We start from the raw sequence: 25513 nt of genomic DNA, 5'->3' as shown, positions 1-25513 counted from the left end.
CATGTACCCGGCTTTACTGGACAGAACAATTCGGAAATGCCTATAAGCAGAGGTTCTCAAACTGAGTCCTCAAGGCACCCTAGTGGTCCAGGTTTTAGGCATATTCATGGCTCAGCACAGATGGTTAAATCAGACTGACAGAGGTGCTAATTAAGTCACCTGTGGCCAAACATGGATAAACTTAAAACCTGGACCATTGAGGTGCTTTGAGGACCATGTTTGAGAACCTCTGACCTATAGCAACCAATTAGATTGTAGCTGTCATATGGTAGCGCAGCTTATGAACTTAATGGGGGGGAAAAATCCAGTGATGTTATAGGGCGTGGTACAAAATGTGGACACCAGAATGTTTAAATGGACATTATATCACAATGACATAATGTTTTTCTACTGTGCCCTAACTGCAAAATGGGCCTGATTTTGTATTTGGAAGCAAGGCAGAAAAAGCATGTACGTTTGTATCTGGAACAAACCATTTTGCAATGCAAAGGGTGCAAATACATTTATATTTTTTGCAGGGTAAATACAGTCTGCTTTTGCAGGTAGCCCGCAAATGTCAAATAGTTTATAATGGCAAAGATTAAAATATAACTTTTAATTCTTAGTTATTAATATATATCGGTGCATCAAAAGAACAAACAATACATCTAGTAAAAATAGGAAGTCTGTGGTCCCTATGTATGTTTAATATCACGTGATATACCCTCACAGGGTATTGTATATTTGTGACGATCACTTGGACCTACAGGAATGAATACTTAATATCTCAAGACCCATTCTGGGTCAATAGATGGGCATCCCACGTAGGTATTGTAGGTAATAGCTCTCAGTGGTATCAGAGATACATAGGGACCACAGACTACCTGTTTTTACTAGATGTACTGTTTGTCCTTTTTATATCCACCAATATATATTAATAACTAAGAAGTTGTGTTTTAATCTTTGCCATTTGAAACTATTATTATTTTTCCCCCTTTTGTAGTCCATTTGTATCTACTGACTCAGGGTGTACCACCAACCCGACAGCATCAGGGGGCTTCCTGTTACTGTCAATATTGGTTCTCTTATGATCACTTTTAATCCAGTGACTGGTGCGGAATCGTACATCTTCTTTGAACAGCCCACAAATGTCAGCTTAATTTTTACACTGCAATTTAAATTTCAGTTTGGACACACCCCACCCAAATCTAACTCTCTCTGCACATGTTACATCTGCCTAGGGACAGACATAGGCTCCGAATCGGCCCGGGCAATTTGTGAAGGCCGCGCACACACATCATGGGGGGGGGGGGGGCGCACGGGCATAACGACCAGGGGCGTGCCTCATGCCTCAAGTCAGGGGTTGTGAACTAGCGGCACGCCCCCATTTCCATGGAGATGCACACTTCGGACGGTATCCGGTCTCTAGGTCGACCACACTTAGGTCGCCATGCATTAGGTCGACCACTATTGGTCGACATGCATTAGGTCAACATGGTTTCTAGGTCGACATAGTTACTAGGTCGACATGAGTTTTAATTCTTTTTTTTTCCCATACTTTACGATCCATGTGGACTACGATTGGGAATAGTAAGCTGTGCCAAGCGCAGCAGTAGCGGAGCGAGGCACCTTGCCCGATCACTCGCCATGCGAGGAGAAACAGTGCACTAATTGGGGTTCCTGGTCAATCTAGGCAGAAAACGACACCAAAAAATCTAATAAAAACCCATGTTGACCTTGCTCATGTCAACCTTGCCCCACCTACAGTGCAATATGGTTAATCAGTTCCATGCTTTCTTAGTTTGCTTCCACATCTGAATAACACACAAAAACCCTAAACCTATAATGACACATTGTGGCTGGCAAGTCATAGTTTGTCAGCATGTTGTGTTTGATCTGATGGTTAGAAACTAGAGCATGTTTTTGTGTACTAGGTTAAAGGTTTCCACAGGTTCCACAGGTTTCCACATCATATGAGTTTGATGTACCGTTACTGCCCTCTACAGTTTCTATTGTGCGCTCAGTCATTTATTCATACAGTAATATGTTATTCAACATGTGCAAAGGGGGTTGTCCAGCTGTAAAAAAATAAAATCACATGCTTCTGCCAAGAAGATGGTCAGAGCGGCACGTATAACATCAGGTTTTATTGGTCTTCCATCAGAATGGGAGGATGTAGGCAGTAAGTTTATTGCTAGAGGCTGCAATGTTCAGGAGGTTAATAAAGCCATCACAAAATGTCTGCAACTAATTAGTAATTATCTCATGGTGCTTAATGAACGTGAAACTGTTACCAGCATTATCCTCTATTGTAGCACTTATTTAATTTTATCTAATCTTATCATGAAATACATTTTTAAGCCATCAGTATATTATCCAAACATGTCCCTTTATTGTTTTTGCAAGTGAATCTCAAACATCAAAGATATAATTATGTATTCAGATATCAGTCCTAAAAAAATGAAACATTGTCTTACATTAAAACCTGGAGCAGAAAATGTCCCATAGAGACTAATTGTAAATATCTAGATTATGGCCCTCATTCCGAGTTGTTCGCTCGCTAGCTGCTTTTAGCAGCATTGCACATGCTAAGCCGCCGCCCTCTGGGAGTGTATCTTAGCATAGCAGAATTGCGAACGAAAGATTAGCAGAATTGCGAATAGAAATTTCTTAGCAGTTTCTGAGTAGCTCCAGACTTACTCAGCCATTGCGAGCAGTTCAGTCAGTTTCGTTCCTGGTTTGACGTCACAAACACACCCAGCGTTCGCCCAGACACTCCCCCGTTTCTTCAGACACTCCCGCGTTTTTCCCAGAAACACCAGCGTTTTTTCGCACACACCCAGAAAACGGACAGTTTCCGCCCAGAAACACCCACTTCCTGTCAATCACAGTACCATCACCAGAACGATGAAAAATCCTCGTTATGCCGTGAGTAAAATACCTAACTTTTGAGTAAAATAACTAAGCGCATGCGCTCTGCGAACCTTGCGCATGCGCAGTAAGCGACTAATCGCAATATAGCGAAAATCGGCAACAAGTGAACAACTTGGAATGACCACCTATGATGGGAGTGGGAGACACTTTTCCGTGATCTGCAGACTTGAAATATGGTAAAAATGGAAATTCCAGATGACTTGTGAAACAAATTATATTGTTTATACCATTTTCATTGGAAAGACAGTAAGAATGCTAAAAGAGAGGATTGCACTACACCAGTCCTTAATTAAAAAAACAGTGACCAGATTTCTTTGAAAAGGGACATAAATTGATTGAATTTAAATGTATGCCACTCTGCCATATTCCACCAACACTTAAGAGAAGGGGAGATAGAAAGTTAGAAACCGATGCTTGCTACAGAAAAAATCATAATGGCTTAATTGACTAAAAGCAGTTACTCCCAGGGGATTGCGCAAGGAACTTAGGGGGTCATTCCGACCCGATCCCGCGCTGTAGTTTATCGCAGAGCAGCAATCGGGTCGGAATTGCGCATGCACCGAGGCCATCGTTCAGTAGCGATCGCCTCTGCTTGATTGAAAGGCAGAGGCGGGCGCAGGGCGGGAGGGGGCTGGTCAGCGGCGTGGTCCAGCTAACGCAGGCGTGGCCGGACCATTGGGGGGGCGGGCCCGCGGCGGCTGCGTGGCGCTCCGGCCAGGGGCAGCGACGATTAACTCCCGGCAGCCGTAGGAGCTGCGCTGGCTGGGAGTTACTCCGCAAATACAAAAGCATCGCCGCTGTGCGATGCTTTTGTATTTGTGCGAGGGGGGTCGGACTGACATGCGGGGCGGACTAGCCCTGTGCTAGGCGTCCCCCCGCATGTCAGGGAAGATGATAGTAGCTGTGCTAAATTTAGCACAGCTACGATCAACTCGGAATGACCCCCCTTAATATGTCATGTGTTTTGGGGATTTCTAAGCTTTTTTAAAAAAAAAATTACGTTTACCGCAGTTGGTGCTGGGTTGCGTGTGGATTTTTGTTTTTTTATTTTCCTAGGTGTCAATCTATTTTTAATGTGTATATTTATCAATGTTAGGGGCTCTTGATAAGCTACACTGAGGTAGCAATCACACAATGCACATCTTTTTTTGCTTTGTTCTTTGATCACCCGGAACTACTTTTCAGTGCTGGACTATTAACAGGGCCGTACTGTCCATCTGGCACTTTTGGCTTATGTCAGAAGGGCTGATTCTTTGGTGGTCCGGTCCCACAGAGAGCTGGGAAGGCCGCATGCATTACAGTTTCTGGCTCTCTGGTTTGGCCGTCCCCACCAGAAGCGTGTGTCTCCAAGAAAGTGGAGGCGTGTCATGAGTCCACACACCCCTGACTCGCGGCACGTCCCATGCGCCGTGTACGTGCGCGCACGGTCACAATTGCCAGGGACAATTAGTAGCCCCAGTACATCCCTGAGTATTAATCAATATCATTTGTCTTCATTTGAACAAAATCTAAATGTTTATTTTAGAAGATAGTTTTAGCTAATAAGCTGCAGTGTCAAGTTTGAGTGCAGTGTTTTGTTTTGTGAAATATTTTAACTGGAGCAAAAACATTGCACATGTATCAATTTGTCAGTTTTTACAGTCAAGTCACAGCATCAAAGTTGGGCACCGCATATTCAGGGCAGTCGAGAGCCGGGCTGGGCCCAGGTACTTTTCAAGGGGCGTGGCCTAATAACAGGAGGTGTGGTCATGTACCCTTAGGAAAAAATACTGACTTTTTTTTTAAGCACCTCCATGGCCACACTGCAGCCCAGTACACAGCAGAGTAGGGGGAGGGGTCCCGGGTCCCTACTGGACCCTCACTGGGCCCCTCCATCAGACCTGGGCCCGGGTAATTTGTACCCTATCCCCCCCTCTCTCGGCCCCACTGCGCATATGTACTGTATAATGTGCAATGTAAGTCTAATGCAAGGGATGAAGAGTAACAAGAATAGTATGACTTTACAATGGTCTGGCGTGAACCAATCACTTAGATCTCCCATCCTCAATGAGTCCCGTGGCACACAGGTCTGAACCAGTGGCGGAACTAGCGAGCGGTGGGCCCAGGTGCGACAAAATGCTTTGGGCCCCCCCTCCCCTCTCTCATCCCATCCAAGTCCACCCCCTCACCCCTGGAGAGGATCTGGTGAGGGGGACCTGCTCAGGGCCAGAGAGAAATGGATACCTAGCAACAGTGCCATAACTAGACATTTTAGCACCGTGTGCAAGAAACAGCATCGGAGCCCCAGCCCTGCATGCAAAACAGGGGCAGTGCGCGCCGTAGGCGCGCGCAAAAATACATAGAGGCGTGGCTTCATGGGGAAGGGGTGTGGCCACAAAATAATACCAATTCATAAAACGGTGCACAGTAGTCTCCATTATTCAAATTACACCGCACAGTAGCACCACTACACCAGGTAGAGACCCTTTTACACCTTACGGCGGGCAGATTCCCCTTTTTACACATTACGGCAGACAGCGTCCCCCTTTTTACACATAACGGCAGACAGCATCCCCCTTTTTACACATAACGGCAGACAGCATGCCCTTTTTACACATAACGGCAGACAGCGTCCCCCTTTTTACACATAACGGCAGACAGAGTCCCCTTTTTACACATAACGGCAGACAGCGTGCCCTTTTTACACATAACGGCAGACAGAGTGCCTATTTACACATAACGGCAGACAGCGTGCCTTTTTACACATTACGGCAGACAGCGTCCCCCTTTTTACACATAACGGCAGACAGCGTCCCCTTTTTTACACATAACGGCAGACAGCGTCCCCTTTTTACACATAACGGCAGACAGCGTGCCTTTTTACACATAACGGCAGACAGCGTGCCTTTTTACACATTACGGCAGACAGCGTCCCCCTTTTTACACATAACGGCAGACAGCGTCCCCTTTTTTACACATAACGGCAGACAGCGTCCCCTTTTTACACATAACGGCTGACAGCGTGCCCTTGATACACATTACGGCAGACAGCGTGCCTTTTTACACATTACGGCAGACAGTCCCCCCCCCCCCCCCAGCCACAACATGCGCCCCCTGCAAATAATTGATCGTATATTGAGGTGTCATGAAATAACCAACGTTTCAGGGCCCATGTGACAAGCTCTAGGACAAATAGGCAGATTTGAGCATAATGAACATCTGTGCACATGTGCATATTCTGGGTGTATAACTGAACTATACCATAATGCACAGACCTATTTTACACCCCCACCCCACCCCCACCCCCACCCCCACACACACACACAAGTGTACACTGCTGCTTTGATGGATTAATTCACCTGATTTTATGGCTATTGGCAGGACTAGGAAACCCGTTGAATCTTCTCTCCAGCACTAGGGATCCTGCCTGGAATGATGACATCCCCTCCCCACAGGCCCGCGAATCGCGGGTAAAATGCCACGAGTGGGCGGAGCCTAATGCTGCGAATGGGCAGAGCTACGATCGTGACCCGCGATCAGAAAAAAAACGTTTACGTTAATCAGGGGGGTTTCTGGGTACGCGTGCGCCAGTGAGAGGGGCAGCAGCAGCAGCGCCGGCCCTCAACCTATAACACAGCGCTGCTGCGGCTCCCTCCTCCACCTCCCTCCTCCTCCTCCCCCCCCGTGTCCGCTGCCTGCGCTGCTCTCCTCTCCTGTCCGGGCGGCTGTGTGCTGCGGGCAGCGGTTGCCCGCAGCACACAGCGGCATGTAATGAGTCAGTTTGACTCATTACATGCTTTGGGCCCCTGGACAGTGGCGGGCCCCAGTGCAACACACTGGTTACACTGGCGGTAGTTCCGCCTCTGGTCTGAACTCCCGATTCCTTCTACCTGTCTAACTGAGAGCAAGCGTCAGCTGAGCCACACTTAAGTGAGCTAAATTATTTTGGGATTTGAATCTTTCAAAGCAACAGACAGAAAAAATAGGATCCAGTTTGCTCCAGTGGCATTTGCTTGCTAATGACAAGAGGATTTCTGTGTTTAAACATCCTTGCATGTTACTATGATATGCAAGCAAGGGCATAGCTACCATAGGTGCAGATAGTGCAACTGCTATGGGGTCCAGAGCTGAGAGGGGCCCACCTTCCCTGTCACAGTTACATGTGTTATACACATTTTTAACATTGGATGGTAAATAGGGGCCCTTACAACTTTTGCCATGGAGCCTACAAATATATGACTTTGCTTATGTATTGCTCATTGTAATATGGTATAAAAGGACCTGCAGGGCATTATAATGTTACATAATATGAATTGGGCAGAGCCTTAGTTAGACTGTTTGGTGCCCTGTGCCAAAGAGAGAATTGGAGATGATAATAATAATAATAATAATAATAATCAGCATTGTAATTGAGCAGATCTATGTACTGTAGTTTGCAGCCACACATCCAATCCCTTGCAGCCACACACTGCATAGATCTGCTCAGCTGCAATGCTGATATTTTTTTACACAAAGCACAAGGTAAGCTTCAAATAGTTAGATTCTCTAACTTAGAATTCTCTAGCTTTCTACGCAAGGGCAGATCGCTTAATGAATAGATTGTCTGACTCAATGCCACAGGCAATGGGTTTGAATCCCGGGTATGTCAGTATCTTGAAATGTAATAAAAGACAGTGTTACTGATTAACAGAGAAATCTCACGTTGAGTTCATGAAAGTTGTATATAGGTATTAGTGGCAGAAGGGGTCAGGGTAGGAGACAGGGGCAGTCAGGAGATGTTGGGCTTCAAAAAGGGGGGAGCTGCAAGTGAAAGTAATTAAAACAGATAATTGACAAGTGCGCCAACAGTGCCCCCTACCCTGCAGCGCTATCTGCAGTGCCCCCTCCGCACACACCTAGTTACAGCCCTGGAAGTGGGGCACAGTATGAGGATAGGGCCACGTTACTTATAAGCACAGAAAATAACTAAGTACTGTAGTATATTTTCCAAATTTAGCCTTCCACCTTTGTGGGGATTATTTTACTATTTATATATATGTGTCTAAACATTAATTTTGTTATCATATGTAAGGGTTTCCCAGTATTATCCCTGCTTTCAGTTAGTTGACATTGGTAAAATAATTTAAAAAAAAGTAAAACAAAGAACACACTGCTGTAACCTAAAAACGTGATGTGTTACAAACATTGGGTCAAAAAGAATCAGGTCAACAGTCAATAGGTCGATATGCACTAGGTCGACATGTAAAAGGTAGACACTTGAAAAGCCTGACCGGTATAAAAGGTTGACACAGCCAAAATGTCAACATGGAAATGGTCAACACATAAAAGGTTGACATTTTTTTTTTGTTTTTTGGGTGTCATTTTCTATGTTAAACCACATATGACCCCAATTAGTGTACTGCATCCCCTCGAGACATGAAGTGTGTGTGTGTGTGTGTGGATGGGGGGGGGGGGGGGGGGGGAATTCAGACCTAATCGTAGCACCAAATCTGTTAGCAGTTGGGCAAAACCACTGCAGGGGGGTCAGATCTAACATGTGCAGAGAGAGTTAGATTTGGGTGGGGTGTGTTCAAACTGAAATCTAAATTGCAGTGTAAAAATAAAGCAGCCAGTATTTACCCTGCACAGAAACAAAATAACCCACCCAAATCTAACTCCCTCTGCCACACCTGCAGTGCACATGTTTTTGCCCAACTGCTAACAAATTTGCTGCTACGATCAGGTCTGAATTACCCCCATGGTTTGGGCAAGGTTACTACAGCAGATGTATAAAGCATGAAGAAGTGATAAGTGCAAGGTGATAACGCACCAGCCAATCAGCTCCAATATGTAAATTGACAGGAGCTGATTGGCTGGTGTGATATCACCTTCCACTTATTACTGCTTTATCACTGCTTTACCACTTCTCAGGGCTTAATACATCTGCCCCTAGACTAGTGTTCCTAATCGTAGTCCACGTGGATGGTAAATGATGAAAAAACAAAACAAAACAAATGGCTTTTGTACATGTTGACCTAATGCAAGTTGACCTATCAATAAGCTGACCGATCATCCGGAATCCCAAAAATTTTACTGCCAAATCTATGTTCAGTGTGTACAATTTGGTCACAGGTGTCTTATTTTATTCATATTGTCAAAAAAGTTTGATAATGTTCTTTATTGTAGCTGGTGAGATATATGGAGCTGGGCACACCTGACTAGACTTTATTTATTTGTTTGTTTGGTTGTAGTGTAATGTGTAATGTGTATTTTGCTAGCACATGGAAACATTATTATTATTATTATTATTATTATTATTATTATTATCCTTTATACAGATGGCGCCACAAGGGTTCCGCAGCGCCCAATTACAGAGTACATAAATAATCAAACAGGAAAACAGCAACTTACAGTTGATGACAGTATAGGACAAGTACAGCTGCTTCAGGCAACTTGATTTCCGGCATGTGATAGGGAATACAGAGGCCTAATTCAGCATCAGTTGCAATAGTCAAAAAATCGGGCGATTTTCAAACTGTTGAGCATGTGCTGCGGCCGCAAAGCGTGTGCATGGACTTTCACAGGGTAATCGCATCCCTGAAGGATGAAATCACACTGTGATTGACCGGGGTGGGTGTAGAAGGGACGGCAACACAGAATGGTGGGGGGTGTCCATGCAACGTAAGGGTGACCGTTTTAGTCGCAGCTGTGTGAGCTCACACGCAGCCGCTGCGGGGAAAAACATGTCGGCGGTGCGCCTGCCTTCATAGCCAGGCTGACCCTAGTTGCTGCAATCACGATCTAATTGCTATGCTGATCCTGGATGGCCTTGCCCTGTGCTGAGCGGCCACCAGCATGAGAATTTTTCAGTAGCATTTTGATATTTAGCAGAATCTGCTACTGAGACTGAATTAGGCCATAGATCGTAAAGCTCCATTCTGCATGGACTGATGTGGATAACTAGTCTATGTAAGGTGCTGCCTAGTATGTAAACACTATATAAATAACTTAGAAATAATAATAATAATAATAACAACAACCTCCATTTGCCCATCAATGTGCTAATTAATTTTCCCAACAACTGCATCTCAATATTTGGGATAGCATGTAAAAAAAAAAATTGAGCATTCAACCACTTTTAAATGCAATTTAAAGTCTTTTGTGGGGAATTTGGCAATACATACTCTCTGAAACCACCTAAATTTTCCTACCAATAATTATTTGAGTAAAAAAATTAAAATTGGTTTCTTCTTAAGTTGCTTTAGAATTTTTCAACTGTTTAAATAGCATGCGGTTAACATACCGCCTATCGGGATCCCGGCTGTCTAAATGCCCACGCCAGGATCCCGATGGAGGTACTATACCACCGCCGGAATACCAGCGAGGTAGGTGATTCCCCCGCTGTGGGTGTCCACAACACCCATAGAGGGAGAAAAGAACCTGTGGCGAGCAAAGCGCGCCACTGAGTCCGCAAGGGGCTTTGTTGCGCTCGCCCCCCTGCTGGCACTCTGCTGCATGGGATGCCGATGTTGTCGGTATACTGACATTCGGCATTCCCTGCGGCGGTACCACATACCGATCCCGTTTAAATGACTAAAAAAGCAGGCGTTTGTGTGCACTCAAATTTAACAAATTAAGTTAATTAAAATGAATATAAACCTATAAATGCTATCTGAATTATAGCAACTGCCTTTGCCTAAATCCAGGGCCGGTTCAAGGGCGCAGAGCGCCCCGGGCAGGAAATGGGCGTGGCCTAATACAGGGGGCGTGGTGAGTCACGCCCCCTGTACATTGAAAGCGCCGCTTGAATGCTGAGCGGTGCGCGATGACGTCATCGCGCACCGCACAGCAAAAGGTCCTCTCCACGAAGAGAAACTAGACGCTATGCGTCTAGTTCCCTTCGTGGAGAGGACCTTTGCTGTGCGGTGCGCGATGACGTCATCGCGCACCGCTCAGCAGTTACTCTCCACGAAGGGAAACTAGACGCATAGCGTCTAGTTCCCTTCACAGGAGGCGCCGAGGACGGAGACGGCAGCGGAGGCGGACGGGGGACACAGCGGGCAGCAGTGGCGGATCTTGCCACGGTGCGGCGCCCTCCGGATGGCGCCAGCGCCCTCCGGAAGGTGGCGCCCCGGGCAAAACTCCTGCTTGCCCGTGGCAAGAACCGCCACTGCCTAAATCATTGTATTTTATTGTATACTTTTGTTTTTTGCATACTGCAGCTTTATTTGGTAAATAGTCTGAATTAGCTAAAGCACTAAAAGCAATTAAACGCAAAACAATAAAAGCAAAAAATAACAGCTTAAATTAATTGCATTTGTTTGTACTTTAGGAGTTGCATATTATTAGAATAACATTTAATAAAATACAGCAGTTTTGTGCATTATTGCAAAGATATAGTAGTTAAATTAATAACTATATAAAGTGCTTCATTTTCAGATTTACAGATATTTGAAACTTCGTCACCTCCATATTCACCCGTTAGCAGTAATAGTTTGAGGAACAGGCACATCCCTGCGGAAAATGAGGTTTCTGAGCATAGTCTTTGCCACGTGGAGGTTGAAATAGAGACAACATCTTCAGCTGATCAGATGCCACATGTCTGTGAGACGGGCATTATCCGCAGAACTATTAAATACTCTGAGACAGACCTGGACTCTGTGCCACTAAGGTGCTACCGGGAAACTAACATAGATGATATTCTGGCCGAAAATGAAGGTTTGGATTCTGCTATTGGCAGTCAAAAGGACAGCGAGAGCAACAGAAGCATCACGGACACCAGCACGGAGAAACAGGAACCACAAGACACCCCGGTTGTCCCAGAGACTGCTGGCTTTCCCACTAATATGTCTGATAACAATGTTGAGGAGGATGAAGATGAAGTGTTCGTATCAACAAAGATGGGAGATTTCAAAAGGTAAGAGGTGTGTCTGCAATATAGTTAAAGTAACCAATTAAATATATCAGTTCAGTCTATTCTGACTGCCACAAATTAGTTGCACTGTTTTTTCCCCTTGTTACTTATGGTGGTTATTATCATTGGCAGCCACAGAATATGTTACTTTTTGTAGGGTTGGACTGGCCTGCAGGAGTACAGGGGATCACCTCTTCCTCTAGGGATCAGGTTCCAAATTGTGTAGCTGAATTATACATTATACATTTGTTACCTTATACTATACAGGACTATGGTGTATTCTCTACAGTGCATTGCTGTTATAAATCCGGTACATTATCATGCATGCACCAGCAGTATTTGCTATATATATTTATCAAGGGGCCCAGACCATGCACTCTCTAATTGTTAACCAAGCATTTGTTGCATCTTGCCACACCCCCTCTGGAGACTGACCACACACCTAAACATGAGCCCCTACTGCTAATACTGTACACTACATTCCCCCTTTGGACCCTTCATGCTCCAGTCAGATATAGGCACCTGTGGATATAGAGGAGCACATGCTGACATACAAACCTGGATGGCGCCCCAAAGCACAGGTCATACCCCGACATCACTAGTCACTCTGCCGCAGCACTGGTCACACCCCTGTGACATCACACAATAGGCCCTTCAGCAATTTCAGTTCTAGGCCCATGTGGACCTTAATCTGGCACTGCGTAGGACGTAGTACCGCTGCAGCAGTTTGGGGGTGGAGATGACCTCAATTTCCCAAAATGGAGCACGGCCAGGATCAGAGAGTGGCGTGGTACGGATCTCCAGCAGAAAACACATGTCCTATTCTCTTTTTAGGAGCTGTGGTGGCCGGCTGTGTGACCCCATGGGTCATGCAGCCGGCCGAAGATGTTACAAGTCCTAGGACGCAGCATGGATTACTAATGCAAGTAGATGGTGTATTATATCAGATGCCTCCTGCTGCATTACCATATTAGTGTATTGCTGTTAAATCCAAGGAAGCAGCAGAAATGCCTCCACCAGCCACTTCTGAATCAGGCCTTGTGTATGAGTCTGCACAATTTAACACAATTACAGGGTATATAATGGCTGCTTTTGCATGTAGCCCACAAATGTTAGACAGCTTTATATATACACAGCAATTTAGATTTCAGTTTGAACACACCCCACCCAAATCTAACTCTCTCTGCACATGTTCATGCAGGGCCGTAACTAGGTGTGTGCCAGTGGTGCCTGGCACACAGCGCATGTTCACTGTGGGCGCAGGACCGCCGGCACAACCCGCAGGGCCGCTACTGTCTAAGATGGAAGGAAGTTCCAAACCCTCTGCCGCTAGCTGAGCGCTTCCTGCGGCGAGGTTCACCCAGCTCCTTCACGGCGCACATCATGTAGTTACCGCTACATGACACAAGCGCTGCCTGTCCGCAGGCTCCGCAACCTTCCTGCATGGAGAGAGTGTGCTTCCCGTGCCCCCCACACCACCCACCACGGCGCCTCCAGTAGGGGAACAGAAGCCGGCTGCTGAAAGTCTCCCCACCGCATCCATGTCCTGCAGCATGGACAGAGTGTCTAACAAGAGCTACTGCCGGAGAGGGGGACCACGGAGGGGGACTCCCTGGTCCCTCTCTCCGGTCGTAGCTCTTGTTAGTGTGAGACGAGTGGGCAGCCGAAGCCAAACCCACTCACTCCCTCATCATGCCCCGCATCCACGTCTGTCCTGCAGAAAGAAGAGCGTGTGCTTCCAGTGCCGCGGCCCCCTTCCCCCCCCCCCCCCCCGGCGCCTCGATTTGGGAACAGAAGCCGGCAGAGCATAGCGTTGGGCAGGTACAGGACAGATGAGACGCATGCTAGCTCATTGCAGGTGAGTATAACTCTCTCTCTCCCCCTGTCTCTCTCTCTCCCCTCCCTCCTGTCATAATCTATAAAAAAAAGAGGGACTGCCTGTCATATTATATAAAAAAGGGGGACTGCCTGTCATAATATATAAAAAAGGGGGCTGCTTGTCATAATCTATAAAAAAAAGGGGGACTGCCTGTCATAATCTATAAAAATGGTGGACTGCCTGCCGTAATGTGTAAAAAAATGGTGGACTGCCTGCCATAATGTGCAAAAAAAGGGGGACTGCCTGCCGTAATTTTGTAAAAAAAAGGGGGACTGTCTATCATACTATATAAAAAAGGGGGAGTGCCTGTCATAGTCTATAAAAAAGGGGGACTGCCTGTCATAATCTATAAAAAAAGGGGGACTGCCTGTCATAATCTATAAAAATGGGGGACTGCCTGCCATAATGTGTAAAAAAAAAAAAGGGGGACTGCCTGCCGTAATGTGTAAACAAAGGGGGACAGCCAGCCATAATTTTGTAAAAAGAAGGGGGACTGCCTGCCATAATGTGTAAAAAAGGGGTACTGCCTGTCATAATGTGTAAAAAAGGGGACTGCCTGCCATAATGTGTAAAAAAAAAAAAAGGGGGGCTCTGTTGCTGTAATATGTAAAAAGGAGACTCTGCATGCTTAATGTGTAAAAAAGGGGGACTCTGACTGCCTAATGTGTAAAAAATAGGGGCTCTGCTGCTATAATGTGTAAAAAAGGGGGACTCAGCCTGCCTAATGTGTAAAAGGAGGGACTCTGCCTGCCTAATGTGTAAAAGTGGGGACTCTGCCTGCCGTAATGTGTAAAAGGGGGGACTCTGTCTGCTGTAATGTACAAAACGGAGGTCTGTGGCCACTACCCTTCCCCATGAAGCCACACCCCTATATTTTTTAAGCGCAGCTTGTCACGAACCGGTCTCTTACCTCTGCGGGTTCTGGGGTTCATCCGTTGCCAGTGCGGTTGCTCGCGGTGCTGTGCGCCCGTGTGGGGACACGGCGTGATCAATGGCACAGGTAGTGCAGAGTCTGGGAACTGTGAGTGCGGGGACCAAATGGCCTAGGGCACTGCGGTGTGTCTGCTGTATAGGAGGTGGCCATGTTGGAGACCAAATAGCTAATACAGAGCACTTGTGAAGGCACCTGTGGGCAGGTGTAGGCCAATCCCGTGCTTGTGCTGCCTTTAAGTAGGCTGGGATTATGTTACTCTGGGCCAGTGCTTTGTTGTATCAAAGCTGTGCTCTAGCTCTGAGCTCTCTCCGTGCATTCCTGTGTGATTCCCGTGGTCCAGATATCGCCTCCGTTCCCAGAGGTCCGTCTGCAGCCTTCACTGCTGAAAGATCCACCGGCTCTCTGCTGTGCTGTCAGTTAATTGCACTCCTATTGGAAATAGTTGGATTCCCAGTGTCCTGCATGAGGTTACCTTGTCAGTCTGCCTATCATTCAAAGTCTGGAGGATTCCGTTTCTCTCAGCTGTTCGTTTGTTCAACTCTGCATTTAACCCATTCATCACCTTGTCTTCTACTACAGTTTCACAGTGATCTCCGGAACCCGCAAGTAACCCAATTCAGTACTTTTATTTGCTATGTTGTCATTACAAGGATAATTCATCACAGTCTCTCAGTTAACTCTCAAAGCTCCATTGCCAATTCTTACAGTTAATTCTCCATGTCTGCATTAACCAGTTAAACACAATCTGCAGTTCAGCATCTAAGCTTGTTTATATTTGCTATGTTGTCATAACAAGGATAATTCTTCAGTCTCTCAGTTAACTCTCAAAACTCCATTGCAAATCCTTACAGTTATCTCTTCATGTCTGCATTATCCAGTTAATAACATTCTGCAGTTCAGCATCAAAGCTTGTTTATATTTGCTATGTTGTCATAACAAGGATAATTCTTCACAGTCTCTCAGTTAACTCTCAAAACTCCATTGCAAATCCTTACAGTTATCTCTTCATGTCTGCATTATCCAGTTAATCATATTCTGCAGTTCAGCATCAAAGCTCGTTTATATTTGGACAATCCAACATTTATTCATCAGCTTGTTTTGCATATGTTTCCATGAACATTTCTTTTATGTATTTTTGAGTTTTCTCTTGCATATTATTCCTGCAATACTTCAGTATAATATGATGATTAACAACTTGTCAGTTAACTCTTTACTGAATTGTTATTTTGAATAAATATATGAATCGGAACTTTCTTCGTCCTCCCTGCTTTCTTCATAGCCCAGCACCTACACCTGTGGTTGGTTCCGGGTTAACGGATTCACAAAAACACCCGGACCTGACAGTAAGCACTGGCCACATGGATCCGTCAAGTGACCAATTCGCAGGAGGCGGTGCTACGTCAGATATCCTTTCCCGTCTGGAAAACCAGGAGTCTATACAGACACAAATAGTGCAGTTTATGCAAACTATGGCAGACCGTTTAGAGACTCTTCATACAGCTATTAAAACGTCTCAAGTCCAGATTCCAACTCCGGTTGTCCCAGTTACCACTACAGCTTCTCCTGTGATGCTGCCTACGTCCCGCTTGCAGTTACCCTCTCCTAATAAGTTTGACGGAACTCCAAAACTTTGCAGAGGATTCCTGAATCAATGCGAGATCCAGTTCGAACTGATGTCCGCCAGTTTCCCATCAGCTCGTTCTAAGGTTGCATATATTATTGCCCTCCTCTCCGGTCAGGCTCTGGAGTGGGCATCACCATTATGGGAGAGAGGTGATCCTATCCTCTCTAATTACAAAGAGTTCGTATCTTCCTTCCGGAGAATCTTTGACGAACCAGGCAGGACCACCTCAGCATCCTTGGAGATTCTCCGTCTACGTCAAGGTTTACGTCCTGTCAGTCAATATATTATTCAGTTTCGCACGTTGTCTTCAGAGTTAAACTGGAATGAGGAGGCCCTGATCGCCGCGTTTTGGAATGGACTTTCAGAAAGAATCAAGGATGATTTAACTATCCGGGATGTGCCAATTAAACTGGATGAATTGATTTCTCTCTGTAACAAACTTGATCTACGTTACAGGGAGCGATGTTTAGAGAAATCCAGGGCAGAGCGATCCAGTCCACGTGATCATCTTAGACCTCGACAAGATTCTTCTTCACAGTCTCCAGTAATGACTGAAGAACCTATGCAGATTGGGCGCTCTCGCCTCACAGAGGAGGAACGACTTCGTCGTCGACAGGGTAACCTCTGCATGTACTGTGGGTCCTCCGAACATTTAGTTAAATTCTGCAAACTCCGACCGGGAAACTCTCGCCTCCTAGCTTATTCAAGAGAGGTTAAGCTAGGAGTTACTTTAGAATCACGTTCTGGGAAAGAGCTAACCTTGTCTATTCAATTAGAAGTTCCAAGTTCTACAGTGAAAGTTTCAGCCTTCCTAGATTCCGGGGCAGCCAAGAACTTCATCTCCTCAGCCTTTGTCATACGGTCTAAAGTTCAAACCATGCCCCTGGAAGCAGCAGTTGCTGTTACAGCAGTGGATGGAAGTCGAATTCTAGATGGTATAATTACTCATCGAACCGTATGTCTCAAGATGAAAGTTGGTGAGCTCCATTCCGAATACCTCTCCTTCTACGTGATTCCCAAAGCCTCTCAAGATGTGATACTTGGTTTACCTTGGCTGCAGAAACATAATCCTCAACTTAATTGGCAAACCATGGAAGTCCTTTCATGGGGTAAATCTTGTACCAAGGACTGTGTAGCTACAATTGTACCTCTTCGGTCAATTAGCCTTTCCGATCTACCTCCGGTGTATCAATCCCTTGCGGATGTTTCCAGTAAGCAAGCAGCAGACTCTCTACCTCCTCATCGTGAATGGGACTGCCCAGTCGTCCTGGTTCCGGGCAAGACCCCTCCTAGGGGACAAATTCATCCGCTATCCATCCCAGAGACGCGAGCTATCCGGGATTGGTCCACTCCTACAACTCTCAAGGGGATTCAGCGATTTCTTGGCTTTGCTAATTTCTATAGGAGATTCATTAAGAATTATTCTACGTTAGCTGCTCCTATCACAGCCCTAACTCGCAAGGGAGCAAATCCTACGAACTGGTCTTCTGAAGCAATCAAAGCCTTCTCTGATTTAAAGCAAGCCTTTGTGTCAGCCTCCATTCTTCGACAGCCTGATTTGAATCGTCCCTTTCTACTAGAGGTGCATGCATCTACAGAAGCAGTAGGAGCTGTGTTGTCACAAGTCTTTGAAGATAAAAAGGTCCATCCCTGCGGATATTTCTCCCGTAAGTTCCTCCCGGCAGAACGTAATTATGCAATCGGTGAGCAAGAGTTACTTGCCATCAAGTTGGCATTTGAGGAGTGGAGATACCTTCTAGAAGGAGCTCAACATCGCATTACAGTTTATACTGAGCATAAGAATCTTCTGTATCTGCAGTCAGCTCAGTGTTTGAATCCACGACAAGCTCGATGGGCGCTTTTCTTCTCACGATTTGATTTCAAACTCACCTATCGTCCAGGGTCTCAGAACAAAAAGGCAGATGCCCTTTCCCGGTCCTTTGCTTCTTCTGAATTAAATGATGCTACCACGAATCAAGCCATTGTGAATCCTACGTCCTTCTTAATGACTCGAACCTCTCCAGTTCCTCCGCCTGGCAAGACCTTTGTCGCCACAAGTCTTCGAAAACGGCTGCTTACCTGGGCTCACTCCTCTTCCTTCATGGGTCATCCTGGGGTTCTAAAGACTCTCAAATTTATTCAACAGTCTTATTGGTGGCCACGTCTCAAAGCCGATGTCCAAGAGTTTATAGCAGCATGTCCTAAATGTGCCCAACATAAGAGTCCAAGAAGTTCTCCACCAGAGTTTCATCCATTGCCAGCCCTAGAGGTTCCAGCAGCAGATCAAGAGCTTCAACGTCTATCTAGCATCTGGAGTTGTGTACGTAAGTCCTTGGTCAAAACTTCCGCTCGTTATAAATCTTTTGCAGATAGAAAACGTAAAGCTGTACCGAGTTACAAAGTGGGAGACCAAGTTTGGATTTCTACGCGCAATCTCAAGTTCAAAGTTCCTTCTAAGAAATTTGCTCCAAAGTTTATTGGTCCATTTCCCATTGTTAAGGTACTCAACCCTGTGTCATACAAAGTCAAGTTGCCACCGTCTTTGAGAATTCCTAACGCCTTTCATACATCTTTACTGAAGCCTTTGATTCTCAATAAGTTCCGTACTACCCTGTCCAAATCTCCTAAAGTTCACTCTTTGCAGAATGAGGAATTTGAAGTTAAAGAGATTGTGGACTCACGTTCCCGATATGGACGTTTACAGTTTCTGGTCGACTGGAAGGGTTACGGTCCAGAGGAAAGATCCTGGGTTTTCTCTGAAGATGTTCATGCTCCAAGACTGGTACAGAGATACTTCTCCAAGGATCCTGATAAGGTTCAGGGGTGTTCGGAGACCACCCTTAGAGGAGGGGGTACTGTCACAAACCGGTCTCTTACCTCTGCGGGTTCTGGGGTTCATCCGTTGCCAGTGCGGTTGCTCGCGGTGCTGTGCGCCCGTGTGGGGACACGGCGTGATCAATGGCACAGGTAGTGCAGAGTCTGGGAACTGTGAGTGCGGGGACCAAATGGCCTAGGGCACTGCGGTGTGTCTGCTGTATAGGAGGTGGCCATGTTGGAGACCAAATAGCTAATACAGAGCACTTGTGAAGGCACCTGTGGGCAGGTGTAGGCCAATCCCGTGCTTGTGCTGCCTTTAAGTAGGCTGGGATTATGTTACTCTGGGCCAGTGCTTTGTTGTATCAAAGCTGTGCTCTAGCTCTGAGCTCTCTCCGTGCATTCCTGTGTGATTCCCGTGGTCCAGATATCGCCTCCGTTCCCAGAGGTCCGTCTGCAGCCTTCACTGCTGAAAGATCCACCGGCTCTCTGCTGTGCTGTCAGTTAATTGCACTCCTATTGGAAATAGTTGGATTCCCAGTGTCCTGCATGAGGTTACCTTGTCAGTCTGCCTATCATTCAAAGTCTGGAGGATTCCGTTTCTCTCAGCTGTTCGTTTGTTCAACTCTGCATTTAACCCATTCATCACCTTGTCTTCTACTACAGTTTCACAGTGATCTCCGGAACCCGCAAGTAACCCAATTCAGTACTTTTATTTGCTATGTTGTCATTACAAGGATAATTCATCACAGTCTCTCAGTTAACTCTCAAAGCTCCATTGCCAATTCTTACAGTTAATTCTCCATGTCTGCATTAACCAGTTAAACACAATCTGCAGTTCAGCATCTAAGCTTGTTTATATTTGCTATGTTGTCATAACAAGGATAATTCTTCAGTCTCTCAGTTAACTCTCAAAACTCCATTGCAAATCCTTACAGTTATCTCTTCATGTCTGCATTATCCAGTTAATAACATTCTGCAGTTCAGCATCAAAGCTTGTTTATATTTGCTATGTTGTCATAACAAGGATAATTCTTCACAGTCTCTCAGTTAACTCTCAAAACTCCATTGCAAATCCTTACAGTTATCGCTTCATGTCTGCATTATCCAGTTAATCATATTCTGCAGTTCAGCATCAAAGCTCGTTTATATTTGGACAATCCAACATTTATTCATCAGCTTGTTTTGCATATGTTTCCATGAACATTTCTTTTATGTATTTTTGAGTTTTCTCTTGCATATTATTCCTGCAATACTTCAGTATAATATGATGATTAACAACTTGTCAGTTAACTCTTTACTGAATTGTTATTTTGAATAAATATATGAATCGGAACTTTCTTCGTCCTCCCTGCTTTCTTCATAGCCCAGCACCTACACCTGTGGTTGGTTCCGGGTTAACGGATTCACAAAAACACCCGGACCTGACACAGCTACGGCGTGCACTGGCCCTGATTTGTATATGGGGGGGGGGGGGGCGCCGGTGCTGTTTCTTGCACACATCACTAAAATGTCTAGTTACGGTACTGTGTTCATATACATGGTTTTGCACAGCTTTTCCTTTGCTTGCAAATATGAATAAGGCCCTAAGTTTGCCTATATATTATCCCTGTGTTTTCTTTGGGCTATCACATGTTGCATTTAATGAATTAGCATTTTGCACTAGATAATGTTATGATGCACAGACTGGGGAATCAATAAAATACGTGTTCACTGCTTCCACACATTCACATGTTAGCGACCAAAGTAAATACATTGTTCCCGGTTCTTACACCACGATTGCGAGCCACGCCACCGTATTTTTACTGAGGGGGCATGTCCAGTTCTTTGTGTGCTGCTGGCCATGCCACCAACACCTCCGTCTCCATTGAATAGACGATGTGGCATGCAGGGCCGGCAACAGAAATCTTGGGGCCCGGTACACTTATGTTTTTGGGTGCCCCATCCCTCCCCATTAGATACAGGTGGGTCGGCTATTGGCTCATTCCCCATCTCTCTCCAGCCTTACCCCACTATCTCCACCCTCACACCTCACTTGTATCGCTCCAGTCTCATCTTCACCTGTGTCTACCCAGCACCATCCCTGTGTCTCTAGCCTCACCCCCCTTCCTGTGTCTCTCCAGCCAAGCACTCATCTCACCTACAGTATGGGGGTAATTCTGAGTTGATCGCAGCAGGATTTTTGTTAGCAGTTGGGCAAAACCATGTGCAGTGCAGGGGAGACAGATATTACATGTGCAGAGAGAGTTAGATTTGGGTGTGGTGTGTTCAATCTGCAATCTAAATTGCAGTGTAAAAATAAAGCAGCCAGTATTTACCCTGCACAGAAACAAAATAACCCACCCAAATCTAACTCTCTCTGCAAATGTTATATCTGCCTCCCCTGCAGTGCACATGGTTTTGCCCAACTACTAACAAAAATCCTGCTGCGATCAACTCAGAATTACCCCCTATGTCTTTCAGCCCCATCACCCTCCCGCACACACACACACGTTTCTCTCAGCCTCCCTGCCTCTCTCAGCCCCCTCCCCACTTCTCATTCAGCCCCCCCACTATGTCTCTCAGCAACACTTCCCCCCCCCCATGTCTCACATCCTCCTCATCCCCGTGTATCTCCGTCTACCCACCTGTGAATATCAGCCTTCTTCCGTGTCTCTCATTCCCCATACCCGTTACACTGGTTCCCATTGTGTATCTCAGTCTCTAATCCCCTCTCCTAACCTTCTCGTGTCTCTCAGTCTTTTCTCAGCCGCCCCACAGTTTCTTTCAGCCCCACACTTACCTCCTGCTGTTTCATATTCAGTTCTCGGACAGACGGACGGGCGGCTCGGGTGGCTCCTCTGCTGTGCTGTACCAGTGCGACATCATGACGTTATGCGCGCTAGTCAGCCCAAAATAAACTTTATTGTGCTACTGCAGTTCACCGCGGCTCTGCTGCAGTGGCACAGACAGGCAACGGGGACACAGGAACTGGGAGCGGGGCCCATGCGAATCTTGGGGCCCGATACAAGTGTCCCCTTTGACCCCCTTGTCGCCGGGCCTGTACACAGCGTCTATTCACCATTGCTCTGCCAAGCAGCAGTGAGAAACAGGAGCCTCCCAACTGCCCCCCCCCCCCACCCCCCCCACCCACCCTTCACCGCAGGACACTGCGGCCCACAGGTGGGACAATTTAAAAAAAATGGGACTGTCCCGTAAAAAGAAAATTGTGACAGTTGTGAGGTATGCAGTTTCCACTTCCATGATGTCACTGCTGGACATTTCAAAATAAAATAAATGACTTCCAACTCATTATGAATTTTAAATGATAAATCCAGAAGGTACCAAAAACCTACCTGCTTCCAACTAGCAGAACAGTGTATGTCCCACCACAGGGTGTCAGATCTGGGAGGTGAACAACCCTAGCTGCTGTACATGCAGCAGATTACTTTTCATTGGGCAAGCTGCAACTATTAAATAAAAAATAAAGAGAATGGAATGTACAATGCACAACACTGTTGAATGTTTTAAAATAATTCAGTCTTTGGGGTATTATACTAACTATTTACTGAAAGTGTTTAAACTGTATTATGTGCAAGTGTCTGTTGCTGATGAATTTGCTGCATGTGTCACACCGGGATGTAGTTAAAATGCCGTTGGACGTGATCCCGGCGGTCAAAATACCAAGGCCAGAATCCCGAATGATGTCATAAGGCCGACATAAAAATCTCAACAGAACTCGGGACCCCGGCGTCAAAATAACGACACCTGGAATCCCAAATATTTTTTTAGTGGGACTCTCTCGCATCCTGCCGTAGGGGGTGGAAGATTAGGTTTAGGCATTAGAAGAGGGGTTAGGGTGCAGGGACAAGTTAGGTTATGCTTAGGTACCGGGTGGGGGGGTTAGGCACCAATCGGGGAGGGTAAGGTTTAGGCAGCGGGGAAGGGAGGGTTAGGGTTAGGCACCCACAAGGGAGGGTTAAGATTAGGATAGGGGGCAGGGGAGTGTTACGGAACTTTCTGGGGAGCTCTTGGGATTCTGATGGTCAGGATGCAGCTGTTGGTATTCTGACCGCCGGCATCCCGTCCATCGGGATATCATACCGAATCTGTCCCACCATCTTCCTGAATTCTCTTCATGTCTTCTGCTACACAACTGTTTTACTAATGTTCATTTCCATTAAAAATCTACTTCAAATATGTAGTGTGTAATTCAGTGATAAATTAGAAGGTGGATTTATTTAATACTTCTTAAAGCAAACACGAAGTAGATAGATATCCATATAAGAAATGAGTCTTTGTAATGCTACTGTATGTGCACACATTATTTTTATCTTCTCTTTTTAGGGAGGCTATACAGACACCACTGCAATCTCCCCTGACCTTCCTTTTGTGCCATCGGCTGTCAGAAGATGGCATGGACTCATTCAGCAAGCATTTTGAGGCCATTATGGAATCTCACAGAGCCAAGGGTACATCTTACTCCAGCCTTGATTCCATCGATATTCTCTCTTCCTCTGCACAAAACCAGAACAGTTTCTTCACTTTTGACCTCCCTACACTGACCTCAGAAACGCAGAAGCAGATCTGCAAGAATGCTCAGCTTATAGAAGACAACTTTGCACCGTTGGCTCACCTGGAGCTGGACTCTGGGACAAGCTCCACCACTGACTCCGCCTGGAGTGAGAAAGAGGACGACACGGTAAATGCTACTGCAGTTGACAACCACCCATTGCACAGTCCCTCCCCCTCTGAGGACAGCTTAATCATTGCTGATGCCATTGTACACAGGTATGTCATAGCACCCTCCGAGGAGGACTGTACAACATAACACATTTTTTATTTAATTATTATTTAAGTTTCATCATAACAATCTTGTCTATAGTCATATATCTGAATTAAATTTATCAGTGCTGGGCAACAGGCGGGCTGCAATTAGCTTGGCAAGCCTTCAACAGAGGACTCCAGCTCTGTGTCACGGAACAGACTCCTCCTCTGCATTACAGTCTTATTATTACAGAGGCATTACAGTCTGCCATGTCACGTGACCTCCTCTATGCACAACATAGTCACTCAGCACATGGAGACAGGAGAGAGTGCAATTATTTATTTTATTTATTTATTACCAGTTATTTTGTACAGAGAATATTTGGCCATTCACACCTTTCCCTGACCCGGTGGAGCTTTTGTTTGGAGCCAAATTACCAGTAAATTTTTGGATTGTGGGAGGAAACCGGAGTACCCGAAGGAAACCCACACAAGTACGGGGAGAATATACAATCTCCACACAGGGCCATGGTGGGAATCTAACCCATGACCTCAGTGCTGTAAGGCAGTAATGCTAACCATTACTACATCCGTACTGCCCATCTGTGCAATGTATCATGCACCACCTTTTCTCCATCCATCCTGTCTGTTCTCCAGACTGAGCCCTGGGCCCATAAGAAAAGTTTAGGCTGCATAAGTTAAGTTAAATTAATAATTTAATGAGAGAAAAATTAGCACAGTAGGTTGCAAGATTAGGTCTAGTGGTCCCCCGTACACCCACTGGGGTATGTGGGGAGTTCTGATGGGTAAGTGGGGTTGTTTGTAAATAAAATACAGTACATGTGGGATCTGAGAATAAGAGGGAGTCTTAGGCCATGCAATGTCATTTTATGGCAAGTGCTAGGTCTGAATGTACAGTATGTCATGGATTATTGTGGCAATGGTGGGTGGAGGGCTGTGTGGGATAAGTATTGTGCTGAAGTTTTGAAGTTTATTATGATTATTATCATTAATTTTATTACTGAAATTAACAATGTATTTTAAAAGATGGAGATCTGCAAATGTGGCCCTTGAAGTGAGCACAATTGTCCATCATCATTTATAATTCTTATTCCATAGATCCAGGGAATGAAGGTGTAATGCTCACTGTAGGAAGCTACATATTATTACTTATTTGCCCTTGCAACCAACTATGCATATTTAAGCCCTATTTATTATTTTAAGCAATACTCCGTCCTAACACAGTTGCAGAGGCACAAAATCAACATGCAAGCAGATATGTTTCAGTGTTACTAATATCCCTTTCAGATAGAGAAAAGAACCCGGTAATTTCCCGGCTCCTGAAGGGTCGACCCGGGATTTTTTTCTGTCTGAAAGGGTCAACACGGGACTGAGTTCCCGGGAATTCAACCCAGGAATTTACCTGGGTTTTTCCCGGCTCTTACACGGGTTGCCGGCTGTCTGAAAGGGTCCGACTCGGTATTTTAGAAACGGGTCGCGGCTGACGGCGCTAATTGGCTGAGCTGGCGGGGCACTGGCGATTGGCTGAGCAGCAGGGTCTCTCTGATTGGCTGAGCGGGCGTGGCACTGGCGCTGGCGTCTTTGGTCATCTTTATGCTCCAGGGGAGACGGAGGGAGACAGCATGGCGCATTGGAAGGAGGAAGAAATCAGGGAGCTGCTTTCTGTTAGAGGGGAGGAGGAGATCCGGAAGCAGATCACTGGGACAGTGA

At 45.8% G+C, this 25513-nt stretch overlaps 1 protein-coding gene across 3 annotated transcripts in view; it reads left to right on the top strand.

Moving 5' to 3' along the window:
• PSD (pleckstrin and Sec7 domain containing) overlaps positions 1-25513 on the top strand; it is a 747912-nt gene that overhangs the window by 241973 nt on the left and 480426 nt on the right. For all 3 annotated transcript variants that reach the window (XM_063961403.1, XM_063961401.1, XM_063961402.1), the window contains 2 exons: positions 11311-11788; positions 23363-23806. In XM_063961403.1, coding sequence (XP_063817473.1) covers positions 11311-11788; positions 23363-23806 — 922 coding nt within the window. The remainder of the gene's footprint in view (positions 1-11310; positions 11789-23362; positions 23807-25513) is intronic.

This window comes from Pseudophryne corroboree, chromosome 3 (genome assembly GCF_028390025.1).
Source record: "Pseudophryne corroboree isolate aPseCor3 chromosome 3, aPseCor3.hap2, whole genome shotgun sequence".
In the NCBI taxonomy this organism is placed as follows: Eukaryota; Metazoa; Chordata; class Amphibia; order Anura; family Myobatrachidae; genus Pseudophryne; species Pseudophryne corroboree.
The sequence above is the reverse complement of the archived record's forward strand: the minus strand, read 5'-3'. Positions and strand labels throughout refer to the sequence as shown.